The sequence below is a fragment of the Corvus brachyrhynchos genome, unplaced genomic scaffold (assembly GCF_000691975.1).
Source record: "Corvus brachyrhynchos isolate BGI_N302 unplaced genomic scaffold, ASM69197v1 scaffold37, whole genome shotgun sequence".
In the NCBI taxonomy this organism is placed as follows: Eukaryota; Metazoa; Chordata; class Aves; order Passeriformes; family Corvidae; genus Corvus; species Corvus brachyrhynchos.
The window spans coordinates 450962-465957 of NW_008239289.1; the positions used below are offsets into that span (position 1 = coordinate 450962).

A 14996-nucleotide genomic window follows, 5' to 3' on the forward strand; every position below is an offset into this window, starting at 1 on the left:
TGTCGGCTCAGGCAGCAGCAGGTGGCACTCTTGCTTCAAGTATGAAACCTGGCCCTGGCCCCCAAACCCAACCCTTCCCAAGGGAATTCAGAAAATTTGCACCATTTCTGCGCTGTTTTCATTAATAACTGTAGTGCATGGCACGATTTCAACAGCTAAAAGAGACGTGGAGAGTAAAATTATTATTAAAGTTTTGTGAAGGGAGGAGACTAATTATTTTTAAGCTTGTTAACACATCCCAAATCCCAGGTGTAAGTGTACTATTACATTCCCTGACCACCGGTGCAATGGTTTTGGATTACATTAGTATTTAGCAAGATAAAATGAGATGAGAGGCTGGCAGAACTGAGTTTTATGTTACATGTCCAAAGGAAACACCTGACTGCTTCATCAGGCTTCCCCCAGGAGGGGATCCTATTACAGCGAGTTGCTGTTCACCCTGATGTAACCCTGCCCTTTCCTGAAGATTTTTTCTTTCTGCCTTCTTACTCTCAAACCTCACAACACAGCGAAATCCTTTCATTCGCAGCAAAAAGTAGCAAAACTAAACAAATCTATTCGGGGAAGAAAGATACTTGCTTCCAGAATGAGTCACTCCTTTTGCTTTTAAACTGCGCTGCTTTTCTTGCACTGCTTGGCAGCAGAGGACTGCTCCTCTGTCATCTATTTGTACTGTCTAAGCAGAAACATGTCCTCTCCAATTTCTCTGTCAGGCCCTTGGGGGTCGGTGCTGTGCTGCAGCGCCAGCTGGGTCACCAGTGCAGCCTCCTCTGACGAGACATAGCAGGCATGTTTGGAGGGCTAAATGCAGACAAAAAACATGTTTTCAAGTAAAAGGAAATAATAATGCAAAACAACACATTATGTAATGCTTCCCTTGCCACTTCTCTTTTAGGGTAAATATGTGGTGTGCTTTGACCCCCTTGATGGTTCGTCCAATATAGACTGCTTGGCACCAATAGGAACAATATTTGCTATCTACAAAAAGGTAAGAGGATGGGCAAGTCACACATGGCACGATTCACTTGGTGAAAGAAAAATATCCTGCCTAGTTTCTTTCCTAGGTCCCTTAGGTGTCTCTGGGAAAAACGTAGCCTCAGAAAGAGTAGACGAACACTTGTTATTCACGTGTGCTAAAACGCTGTCTGAATTCACAGGAAGGGGACAGCCAGCCCCATGGAATTGTTAGGTGGCAGCACTTCCCTCCTCCGCACACAAAGGCCCTTAACTACAACCATCTCACCCGCAGGGCAGCTGGTTAGCTCCTTCAGTGATGCTTGGCTCAGTGTTACGGTGCCTCTTGGACACGCACTGCGAGGGGCTGGCGGCCCTGAACCGTGCCGTGGTCAGCAGCGCGGTGGCCTCGCAGCGCCAGCTGCTGTGCCTGTCCTGGATGGGGGTTCACAAGCATGGTGACGATGGAGGCTGAAGGAAGCAATCACCTTCATTCATCCGTAGCATGTCTGCTCCCATGGGCTGCACAGAACAGCAGCTACGCAGTCAATTACAAATGCTAGTAGTTACAGTCATGCCAAGTCTTGTGATTTGTTTGCTAATCTCCCAGCAGTTCGTGTTTTTTCCGAAGCCTGAGCTCGCGGTCATATGACTGTGGGAGACCCTCAGCCATTGCTATTGTGAAATAACTGTTTACACTACTTGTGACTTCAAAAAAGTCTTTGCAAATTCAGATGTTACACTTCAAACAAATGAAGACATGTTTTTAAAGTCTCTCTCACCTCTTTGCTCATAATTTTCAGCTGGCTAGTCCTTGGTTTTTACATCTTGTAGGTAATACAATAGTCATCACTGTTGAGAATATGCATCTACTAGTGAATCAAATAGTTATGGCACAATCTCAAGAGGGTCGTGGCACAAGCCAAGTCCTGGAATTTGGCTGTCCACAGTTAATGGTTAGTGCAAAACCACACCATAGATGCAGTACAGGCCAGACAACACTGAGATGGTGCCTGGGTATGATTTTGGAAAAAGCATCCCCGGGGCTACCTCCAGTACCATGGAGTATCTTGCTTTTTGCAGGGAAAAGAGTTTATTTGTGTTCATGAAATCCAGGAAATGTGTTCTTATGTTAAGCAAAGGGACTGCCACCCTTTTCATCTATCTCTCCAAAGATACCCTAAATGACAACATCAGCTCCCAGTATTTGCAGTAGGCAATAGCTGCATTGTCCAACATTCTTAAAGGTAGTAAGAACCATCTTACAAATACTAAACATCATCTTTCTCTTTAGAAATGCTGTGTTAACTTAGTCTGTGTTAACTTACAGTTAACTGTGTAACTATAAAGGCAAGTGCTCAGTGTGATTAATATAGCTTAGAAGATTGAAATACCAATTAGATTTCTCTGCCATCTTTTACTTACCTATAATATGTATGAAGACTACGGACTGCCCAGGATTCTGCTTCAGAATAAGAACATTTTCCAGATTTCCAAATGCTCAAGATTTCAAATAATTTTGTGATCCTTTCACAGTTGTTGTATTGTATATTAACATATTTGTTATAAACAGTTTCTAATTTACCAGTTTCCATGTGGGTAGACGCCTTTCAGAGCTTCATAGAAATAAAATTACATTGCTTTGTACAAATAGTTCAGATCCAAATGAAAATGCTGCTGTTAGAATGGAATGAAGCAGCATTTGTCAATTAAAAGATCAACTTTACAAGAAAATTTTCATTTTTCTCTGGAAAGTTAGAAACAATGTTGAATTTACAGGCTTTCACTTAAATAGCACTTTCCATTAAAATGCTAATTACAAAGTACAAGTTAATTAATGTACCTTCCTCTCAGCACAGTATCATAGCAATACTATTACATTTAAACACTACTAATATCAAATCCTTTGAAATTATTGAATAAGTGCTTTATTGACTGTTACTAAAGGGCAGTGTGAAAGAATGAAAGTGAGATATTTATTCCAGTGGATAAGTATCAATTAAGAAAGAAAACATAATTTCATCAATTTAAAGTTCATTAACAACACTTTTGAAAAGGTAGACCAATTGTGATTCCAAATGATGAACCGTAGCACCGACCAATTCTGAGATGAGCGCATGACTAATTTTTTCACCATGTCTCACCTTAGCTTCATTTCCAAAGGTACACTCTTCAGAGCAGAAACATTTGGCTTATTTTAGAAAAAAAAGTAACAGATAATAAGCACCCTTATAGAAAGGCCAGACTTGGACATTATATTTCAGTCCTGAAAACAGTTGTCTGATGGCTCCCAATCCAAAGCCTCCACCATGGTGGGAAGGACCATTTCCTCATGTTGGAAAAGCACTGTATCAGTTTCTTAGTGAAAGCCGTGAGGAAATGAATACTATCTCAGGTTTATTTCATTTTCCACCTGGCCTCTGATTTCTGAAACAAGGGTGGTGCTGTTGAAAATCAGAAACACCAGAAAAGTGGGGCTGAGGGAAGAGCCTGGCAGAATCAGCAGAGGACTGGGCCTCGACAGCTGCTGCCGCTGAGGAGCTGTCAGTTGCCAAAGCATCAGGATGTGGTGACAATAAATATTTTTTGCTTGGGTTCTTCCTGGGTTTTCATTCCACTCAGCTGAACCTACATCTGTTAATTCGTATTGCACAAATATGCTATGAAACTATCTTGCTTTGTTTCACTCTGGTTTTAGTTTGTAACTTTGCCCAATGCCTCTGATGTGTTTTATTTGCTACCCTTCATTGTCAGGAAGACAATGGCCTCCCCTGCACATGGTCCTTCACAGAGAAGGTGTAAGAATTCAGTATAAACACAAAGGATACTCACGAAACACGTAATACAAATGGAGACCTGGAAATCAAGTCATTTTAGTGCTGCTCGCAGTGGTAATGAGAATTCCCTCATGATCAATGGCAGGAAAATCACACACACAAAAAATTTCAAACTCAGATATCACCTGAGGGTACCCCTGTAGCCAAACTCTGCAACTCTTGTTTCATCTGCTTCACACCAATAATGGATTACAGTGGCAGAGTCACTACAACTCATTATTTGCAGTCCATCTGCATATTTTATTGCATTGCATGAAGGTTTCACTACCACCATCATATTCAAAATATAATGGACAGGAGATCCATCTGTGCACCAGAAAGAAGAGAAAATAGCAATTGTCAGAGTGTGCTGGCCAGCTTAATTCCCTGGTTTGTTTAATAGTACATGGTACCTTGGCAGGACAAAACTCTTGCAGTACTAACATTGAAGTATCAGCTGATATGTAGCTTTTTCACATTCTAACTAGGTCTGCAAAATGTTTGTTTCAAACTGAGCTTTTCTCCTTCTTTTTGGAAGCTAGCTCTTGGAAACACAGTTGTGAACAAGGATGAAAAAACAAGTGAATTAGGCCCAACTGCCCATACCTTGAGGGAGGAGTTCCTCTTTTTTTTTTCAGAATAGTCAACATATATATAGTTTCTCAGCCATATTAACATAGAAAGTGCATTTAATAGGACTGAAAAGCTCATCTCAGAAAAAAATATATTTAAAACCGGTATATTTATAACCAGAAGTTACATATATTGTGTACACACTGTATACTAGAAAACAAACCACTTTGCTCTATTTATACAAAACTGTTTTCTTTGATGAGAAGAGCATACAAAAAGCTATGACAACTATAATATGTTTGAAACTGTGTAAATACATGTTTAATTCTGCATTTGATGTTGCAAATAATTAGTCTGCTATAGACAACCATTGCTTTTGGTGGTGAGATGCATGTGCCATAGGGATGTAATTTTGAAAGAGATGATGCTATGTAGGCCATAATAGTTGGTATTGTAAGGATTGTTTCGCCAAGTATTGGCTACTATTAGTCAATATTCAAAGCTCTGAAATATGCAAACAAAAGCTTAAACTACTCTTCCTTCATTATCTGCATTATAACCTCTCAGAATAAGCAGCTTGATATAATTTCAAGGGACTGACTACCACATATATTTGTACATGCTATATTTCAGCTTCCATAAAGAGCTGTCTGTCAACTGGATTTTTTATTTCCACCGGAGAACTTGGCAAAATAATAATAATAATAATATTTTGAGCAAAATACACTTAAAAACTGTAAGTGAAGAAACAAAAGTAACAAAGTCTTTCAGCTGAAAATAAAAACATTTTGATGTGAAATTACTGTCTTCATGTACCAAGAAAGGTGTCATTTTGGTGTCCCACATCTCAGTTTTCCTCAGGGTGTTGGCATACAACGATGAATGGGATCACCTTGCTAGGACCCTCATGGGCAAATATTTTATTTTCTACACACGAGAGTCTTCATGCATCTTTACATTTTTTTAACCAAATGTTCAGGGCTAGACCTGCTCTTTCTATTTAGCTGCTACTCAATCTAAATAAGCCCTTGCAGTCACTGAGAAACTGTCTGAGTTTGGAACAATAAAATACTAAGCCATAGACTGAAGAAAGAGGGGGTTTCTCATTTCAATTCCTCATGGGCTACCATCAAAACATCCACACAAGACCCACCGCAACTGGTGAACTTTCAAATAAACATTGATATCAAAAAAATCCTCCCCATTTTGTAGTTGCAGGAGGTGAAGGCTGGAACCAGCCTTTCCAAGTATGGTTGGCTGTCGTCCTTCTTTAGCCCACCAGACAAACTCTTGTAAGCTGTGGCTGAGGCACACCCCTTGGGCTGGCTGGAAATATTTGCACCATGGCTGCTCGGGCTACTGTTGTTCCATGATAACCAAAGTGCCAAAACAAAATATGAATGTCAGCAATTGATTTAAAGCATGAAGTAAAATGCCCCTGAATGTTCTGTGTAGAGTTATATATGCATACCTGCACACGTGCACACTTTACATCATCAAATGCATGTTATTTTGTATATAATATGATGAACACGTGTATATAATACATGAACATTTATATCCCTTCAGTTATGTGTCTCTTCACTCAGCAGAGACCAAGGCACAAACTCAGTTCCATCATGATGTGCCTTATACCCTTTTATTCTGTACTATGGAAGCATTTTGTCTGTAATGTCAGTTACAGCATTTATCTCTCAGTTATTCCCTCTGAGGGGTGTCAGTGTGATAGGTTATGTTACATTTACAGAAAATTAGTACCTCTGCTCTGTCTCAGATTTCTGATGATTCTTAATTAATAGTCTGGGCTGTAATGCTAAGGGATCAGCTTTGTGTCAGGTATCATATTGATTGCGTGACTTGTACAAAATAACAAACTCTCAGCGTCCTGTCCCAGCATGTACATGTACCAGTACCAAACTTGCCCTTAATGAGTGGGAACAATCTCTGTTTTGGTTGTTGCAAAGGCCTGTACAGACAGAAAAAGGAAATCTGTCACACATTGTTATTGAAATGTTATTTTTATTGTTCATTATCAGAATTTAACCTTTGGTCCAATGGTAATATTTCCTCACAGGAAACAGACAATGAGCCCTCTGAAAAAGATGCTTTACAGCCCGGACGCAATATTGTTGCTGCAGGCTATGCCCTGTATGGTAGTGCTACGCTGGTTGCCCTCTCCACAGGCCAAGGAGTGGACTGCTTCATGCTCGATCCGGTACAGTAGTGGTGTTGATCACATAGGCACTATCTTTTAGAGCTTCCTGTGCTTGGTTTTACTTGTTTTTGTTAATCCTTGTCTCTATAATCTGTCCACTTTACGCACTTCTTTTTTCCATGTCCTGGAGCAGCCCAACTTCTCTTTACAGGTATTTAATAATACATGAGCATGTGGATTGCAATACCTTCTTGGTTTTCTTCTACTCAATAGAGGAGAAATTAAGTTAAATTCTTTGGGTTTGAAACCCTCTTCCTTCAAACCAACACTTCAGAAAATTTAATCTGTACAGCGTCTTTGTCTTCACTTAAAGGAACCTGTGTTTATTTTATTCTTGATTTTTCTGTCTGAAGAAGAACATCAGCATGTTCACTCTTTAGCCTGAGGCAAGGACCATTTTTTTGATAGCTCATGCCTGGTGATGTTTCATTTCCTGAGTGCAGTACAGTTGTATGGCTGTCACCTAATGTGCATACCCAAAAATTTGCAAAAGCACGATAATGCCTGTACAACTGAACATGTGCCACTCTTCAGTGCCCAGGAACACAATGAGTGTTACTGTGGGAATGTAGGAAGATCATTCATTTGTAAAACCAGAATTAGATGTGGGCAATTACATAGGAGTTTTGTTTCTTATGTTGTTTTGTTTTGGTTTTTTTTTAATAAAAGGGTGAATTATTACCAAAACTTCTTGTAACCTTTGTAAATAGTCTCATTCCTAGTGGGAAGAACTGGGGGATGAACTGCTTTGGTTGAGACAGAGAAGGTAGAAATTTAAATCAAACTGCAGACAGCAACACATGAGGGTAGCTGACCACATTCACTTTAAGATATTTAGACAAGCCAGGCAAGAAGGGTTCAAAAATTAGAAGACAGCATCATTTCTTAATTGGAATCTTATGATTTGTGGACAGAGATTCATTATCCATCTGCTATCAGGGCTGATTCATGTTCTTTTGATACTCTATACCAATTCAATTTTGTTTATAGTACCAATGTGACAAGTTTTCATTAATTTAATGCAAATTCTCTGCTTTTGTCTCTTTTGAAATACTGTGAGGTTATACACCAGACTGGTGCTGAAAGGATCAAGCTGTGCTAGCATTTCTGCCATCTCTAGTGTGACAACTGTTACGGAAAGTCAACAAAATTTTCTGCTGCTTGCTAATATCTCATTTATCCTGTCCTGCAGGGTCTTGGTGAATTTATTTTGGTGGACAGAGATGTTAAAATCAAGAAGAAGGGGAAAGTATACAGTCTCAATGAAGGTTATGCAAAGTATTTTGATCCTGCAATGACAGAATATTTGCAAAAGAAGAAATTCCCTGAGGTAAGAAAATATTAGCACTGTACCCAATGTACCATGCACTGGCTAGCACTGCATTCCATGCAGTCCTGGCTGATGGAAAAGAATTTGAAGGTCTTTCTGAGTTCAGACCCATGTAACCCTTTTATACCATCAGGTCCATTTTAGATATGCATCTAATGGAGCTTTTTATTTGGCATCCTGACATCTTTTATAACTTAGACTTCGGTAAATAAAATCATATCTTGTTCGTGTGAAGGGAAATGTGCTGAAGAGCCAGATCTTTCAACAAAGATCTGGAACTGTGCACACCAAATTTGGGGATACCCTCATTTTTTAGCTTTATCTGAATATGCAGTTCAGTCATACATGCAGCTGGGCATTTAGAGCTAGATTCCATGTGCTGCTCAGAAGGTGCTTGCTGGAATCTGGGTAGCATCACCTTCACCTTCCTGTATCTGCTTGCATCTGAAAATGTAGTATCATTCTTACATGGTCTACTTGCATCATATGGAGCATGAACCAACCTATAGGCTGGGGAGAAAACCCAAACACATGATGTGAGGCACAGTTTCACTATATTTGGTTGTTAAAAAAGGGACATCCCATGTCTGATGAACTTCCTTGGAGAAATACAATTTTGTATGGCCTCTTATCAATGCTAGGAGGACAGAACACAAGCTCTCAATGTGGAAAGCTGGAAGCTATATGAAGAGTAATTCATAATGAAATATTGTGATGTGGATCAACCCAGGACTTAATTTGGTCAGGAAACTGGTTTATAAACTCTTCCTATTAAAAAAAATCATATTATTTTTAAGTTATTAGTTGTCATATGTTGTCATATATTTGTAATATGGTTTGTGTTAAAACCTCAGGGTGCTGTACAAGGGAAATATAATGAGTAATCATTTAAACTATAGTCCCATGATAAGCTCCTCCTTCTGAGCTAAACAACCTGGATTTACTCCATCGGCTATAGCTGCAAGACTACTGACTGAATATCAAACGCCCTTTTTCATGTTACCCAGATTGTAACTACAAAGAGTGTCACATCACAGCATTCTTAATATATTAACTTTGAATATTTGAGGTTATTTTGAGACTTCAAAGTCTGCATTCATTTCAGCTGTGAGAGAAGCAGAAGCCCAGGACACAACTTTCATACTTCCTGAAACCTAGTCCAAGGGAAGGACCTCTGTGCTTCTCATTCTGCTCATGTTATAATAGGCTATGTATTCAGTATAATGCACTAAGACTGGACTTATTAATTTGTGGTTTTGCAAAGCACCAGTGTTACTTAAAGTAAAACTCTTAAATGCATCAGCCCCATGCAACAAGGAAAAGACTGAGGAGATTTCAAACTCAGTGGAAAGACCAGGCAGAAGTATTTCACCACAGGATCAGTGAGGACAGCTGTATCATGTGACTTACTAAATCTTTAATTTAGGACATACCAGAAAAAACTCGTTTGCAAACACTATTTTATCTCAAATCTGTGCATTTGATGAAAACCTATTGAAATTGTTGGTCTAATGCAACAGAAGTTGGCAGATGTTTTTGTTGCAGCACAGAAGTACATGGGTTATTTGGGGCAGGGGAAATCTCCTTAGTTGTACTGAACAAGCACATTTTTTGCTGCTCTGAGATGTACAATTGTCTGCATGAGAGGGGCTGAGGCATAAATGTTATGGCCATGAAGCACAAGGCAGTGCCCTGCCCATCTGAAGCTTGTTATGAATCTGAGTTTCGGAAACAGCATAACTCAGTTCCTTGATTTGGAAAGGACATTTTATTTGCATTGTGGGGAGGACTAGACAGAAAAGGTGCTAACATTCCCATGTAGCATGAAACATGCTTTCTGGCCTCATCTGCAAACCTAACCAGCTACAGCCACATGGGTGATGTTCCTACTCTCCCTACAGGAGCCAGGTGGAGTTTTCACAGCTTTGGTCTCTGTCCCCTTCTCTCCAGCATGCAGAAGGATAGTGAGGATGTCTGCTGGATATCCCCTGCCTGTGACTTGAGGAGGAACTGACATGTGGGCATCAGGGAACACCTTCTTATTCAGGCAGATCATCCACCCTATATTCTTCTGGCCACTAGAAGCCAAGAGACTAGGCATCAATTTTAGCTATTTGTCACTTTCTTGCATTTTTCTTCCTTTGATCTTACCTGTATTAACTCATTTCTGTGATTCTTGGTCAACATGCTGTTCAGATGTCTCTCTGACATTGCCACAAAAAACTGAACAGTTAAAAATAAAACAGGCAAACAAAAGTAGAATATTGTCCACAACACATCCTATGTTCTGTATCATTGTCATCGGCAACGAAACACTAAAAATCAACTATTCATGAGTAAAAGAGAGATTTCCCTTTACTGTCTAACATCAGTGTCTCAGAGCAGACAGTTTGGACTACAAAGCTGCATTGACCCTCAAAGTTTCTTGTGGATCACCATTTACCTAAGGCATCAATTCTGAATAAAAAGCACTAGAGAAATGCTGGTGTCGTGCAGGTCAGACCTAAGCCTCCTAGTATTATCATGAAGTGAGTAATGTATGTCTAACCACATCTCTTCTGGTATGAGAGTAAAGCTAACTTTTTATTAAGCATGACAAAATCATGCTGCTGCTTAACCAGTTTGAAGACCAAATTTCTGTTTGCAAATTTGCCTGTAATGCAATGTGTTTACTCCAGTCTGCAATGCTTAATGGGCACTGCTGGGCCAGAAACTGTCTCTGCACAGATTTTACTATAACTCCTCCCCAAAAGGGGTTCTTCCTCCCATAATGGCTGCAAGGCCTTAGCTTCTCTCTGGCACTGGTTCACCCATGGAAGAATTTGGGAACACCCTTTGGACATTATCACACTTTGCTATGACACCTATTTTTATCTTTGCTTCCTACAGTCAGGCACAAGAGAAGCTGAGTCCCATCACAGTTTGCTGATGATGGGACCTATGCACTTGAGACTCCCTGGCTAAGGATTTGTCTCAGCAGTATCATTAAAAACTTGCCATCAACAGCACATTTCACTAGGAAGCATTCTTCTGTCAACTAGCCAAGCTGTGTCTGAGTGACACAAAAAAGCTAGTAAAACCACTACACTTTTGTCACCACATCTCTATGTGGAGTAAGGGATGCAAGGTGTTGCTGTTGTGGTCTTCAGAAAAGATTTCTTGCCCCCCTCCTCTCCTAGTCATCATATTTATGTAAGAAAAACCTGGTCTTGTTCTGCTGTGGAAGAACAGGGCTGCCAGAAATCAGTAGAATAAAGAAATTAAAAATTGACTTCTATCAGAATGTGAAGAAAAAAATTACAGGACTTATCTGTTATGAATAATTTTTGATCATTTGCATCAAGCAAAAAAAAAGCAGCAGAAGGGGTAAAATGAAGAGTAGCCACCTGTCTACTCAAACACCATGGACGCTGACCAAGGGAACATGAAGGTTCCCCAACTCTTTCTTTGGCATTGACTGAACAATCAGAAGGACTTATTGAGCAAACACAGAGCGCGGCATTACTGAGAACTTGGGATGTACCTGTCTAGCATTCATGCTCTGTCATGCTGTTTGAGAAGAAAGCCTGGGCAATACGCCAACATGCATACAATACCTATTAACTTCCTCATCTGTAAAAAAAATGCATGAGCAACAAAACTGGAGAAACAAGAAATAACATTTCACTAACTAAGGAGTATTTATTCTTCCCATGCAGACAGCTGTACGCTAAAGGAAGTAAAAATTTTATTTCAGTATGTGGTTCAAGTGACAACCTTATCAAAATGGAGGAATTTATCGTCTGTATTTTTCTCAGCAGATTCCCAGCACTGTGTCCATAGCAGGTGGATATCTATCTGGGTAAGAAGCAACTAAAATTGTCAGTGGCATCTCATCAGCTTGGAATATCCTGAGTTGGAAGGGAATCCACAAAGCATCCTTCACATAACACTGTCCATGTACACACAAATTATGTAAATAATCTGCATGTGAATAGGAAACCTAGCACATTCCAAACCTGTCAGATGATGTGCACACAGGTGGCTCAGCTGTGCAGCTTGTGGTCAGTATATTTTATACCTGTGGTTTGCAGATGTCTTATTTGATAATGTCATTGAAGCAATCCTTAGCAGTCTGGTTCAGGGGCTGCTTGTTGATATGTTACGGCTTTTCTTAGTGTTCAACAAACATTTCTTAAGACTCAGTTCATTACCTTTTGAAAACACAAAAGAAAGTTCTTCCTTTGCTTGTATTTTTAAAGGTAATTTGAGACTATAATTACATCTTTCCCAGAGGTTAACTGAAAACTTACCTTTGTTTCTCTTTAATACCTCTTAAGGTGTTTGGTTTTTTCTGATGTCAGATTTTCACTTTGCAAAGTCACAAGTACAAACAACTGTGAGATGGAGGAGCTATCATTTGAAGCCTAAACATGCAATTATTTGAGCATAAGCCACAAAAAAAGAGGGAGCAAATACTTAAAAGCTTTGTTCGCTTGTGCTTACAATCAGTAGGACCAGATTTAAACAAAACTAAATGTAAACGCTCTAGTCTGTGTCTTATCCATCACGTCTTTCATAGTTTGCATTGTTTTCTTCTGAATTTTTGATAGTTCTCCTAACGGGTACAACGAGAATCATGAACAAGGGTTATTACATAGCCTGGAATTGGGCTCTTTTCAATTTTATTATCAGCTATATCAAATATCCAAGTCTTATCTTTAGCAGCATAGGAATTAACTTCCTAATGTTCTGTTCCTTTATAATATGTAATTTCATGAGAATCTTTTCCCATTTTAAAAGAGAGTACTTATCAAAACTTCACACTTGCATTGAACAATTTGAAAAAGTGATCTCAAAATAGAATTATGTTTTTCTTTATTTTCTTTCCAATTTTTCCCCCAGCCATCCTTATGATTTTAGTGGGAAAGGTGACTAACTTGTGGTATCTGAAGGTCCTGGAGCTGGCATTGCTGAACAAGTTATCTATGTATTTTTCTGGATGTAGTATCAATACAGAATGAGCTTTGCAGAAAGTGCTAAGATCTTTCATTAGAAAACTGATCCACATGGAAAAAAACATGCCGAGATCTTTTCAGACTTTTATCACTGTAATACAAAAACATATATGTGTATTAAATGTGCACAAAGTTCAGTCTCTAGTAGTGTTCCGGGAAGATGAAAATTCCTCCCCAGCTTTATTGAAGGCAGAATGAGAGATATGAAAAGACCAGCAGAATTTTTCTCTTAAAAAGCTTTCCTTCAGTTTACATCTGTATTTTGTATCTCGCCTTCATAAAAGTATGGGGACATGTCATTCCATTTCTTGAGCGGAGCTTATTTTGTCTACTGTATCTACTTCTGTTTGTTCAAGACACCTTGCTTGTGTTCTATATTTTCTACCTAACCATTTTTATGGCCAGCAGACCTGAGACTGACATGAATACTTCCTTGATTGCTCTTGCTAAAATGACCTCTCCTTCAACTACATCGATTTCTAAGCTGAGAGCAAGGAGAATTACATTCATGAATAAATCACTATCTCCCAAATTAAGGGGCAGAATGAATGCTATGACTAATTTCACCACTTGACAAATAAGCTAAGAGGTAAAAGTTGGAGTCCTCTTGGAACCATCTGGACATGTAGTGGGTGACATCCCTCCTCATGCTCAGGCTTAGGAACCAGTGAAAGATCAAAAATCAAATTACTTCCTCGTTCTGATAAGGTGAAGAAGTTTTCAGTTCCTTGGTTTTTCACAGGCTGGGGTTTGATTCCAAATTGTTCACTCAAATGACAGGCACTCTGGTTTGCATACTGTGAATGAAGCTCTTTAAAACACTTATTTTTGAAGCCTGTAGACGATCACATCTTACAAAAGACTAAGCTTAGGACTGATTTCGGTATTTGCAGTATCCATAAGCAGCCATTGATTCCTGTTTCATACCAAAATTACATTTTTCCATGCTACTATCTGTCTAGCCTGGTAAATATAATGCTTTACTCTATGTTTTTCAGGATGGCAGTTCCCCATATGGTGCCAGGTATGTGGGGTCCATGGTAGCTGATGTTCATCGTACATTGATGTACGGTGGGATTTTCATGTATCCTGCTAATCAGAAGAGTCCTAAAGGAAAGGTATATAATTGAATTCCTTTCTGGTGAACTTAGCCAACCTAACACCTCTAGTATTACCAGAGCAGTAGTTCAGCTAAATAAAGAAATCATAAGTTTCTACTGTGGAAAAAATTATTAATGAAAATGATAGTGCAATCGAATTTAGGAAAGAAATTTGGGCAATTGCTAATTTAGGCCAGAAATCTTCCTGTGTGCTTTTATATTATGAACTACTCAAACAGTTTTCACCACAACGAAGGACTTAATTAATTTTCTAAAGATAATATTTCAGTACCATAGAATCCCATTGAGACACCTGTGCATAGCTGGTGGATACAACACGGACCCAGGGAGGACCTCTGCTCTTTAAACTGACAACTAGAGTTATCCCACCAGCCGATGGGATACGCTGAGCCCCAGAAAGGGTTTTGTCCAATGCTAGAAAAACAAGTTTTCCTACGTTATGTTTCCAAAGGGCAATGAGCTTATATGACCAGCTCTGCAAACTCGGGCTTCTGCCACCTGGTCAGAAAAGGTGATTACAGTGGAAGGTGGGCTTCATGCATGCTGAGATCAGTATTTTGGGAAAATATGAATTCCCATTTGGACATCTGTACAAAATGCACCATGACAATGCAGTGCAGTGCAGTGCAGTGCAGTGCAATGCAGTCAGTCTTTGACCATTGTCAACCTCAACTTCTCTCCTGTAGCATCAGATATCCTTATCATCAGCTTTCTAAACAAATATCTTTTAAGAGACCTAGTCACACAGCTTATCTGTGGACCAACAGTAAACTACAGGTCATCCTTAGGAAATTATTGGCTCAAGTATATAATTATTGGCTCAGTACATAATAGATTGGACATGGTGTTCTGACTGCAACACCACATCCTTTCCTGATCTACACCGTACTTAAAACCTTCTACTTAAATGCTTTTGCATCCATGCCTGGTATGTGGAGGAATCTGCCCCATCTCCCACACTGGTGTCAGAATATCCTGATGTCTACAGTC

The 14996-nt window shown here is 39.4% G+C and overlaps 1 protein-coding gene across 2 annotated transcripts in view; it reads left to right on the forward strand.

Moving 5' to 3' along the window:
- Positions 1-14996, forward strand: part of LOC103619842 (fructose-1,6-bisphosphatase isozyme 2) — a 21322-nt gene that overhangs the window by 3277 nt on the left and 3049 nt on the right. The window contains exons 3-6 of one of the 2 annotated variants that reach the window (XM_008638414.2): positions 896-988; positions 6418-6558; positions 7751-7888; positions 13884-14003. In XM_008638414.2, coding sequence (XP_008636636.1) covers positions 896-988; positions 6418-6558; positions 7751-7888; positions 13884-14003 — 492 coding nt within the window. The remainder of the gene's footprint in view (positions 1-895; positions 989-6417; positions 6559-7750; positions 7889-13883; positions 14004-14996) is intronic. The other variant, XM_017740467.1, reaches the window with a different exon arrangement.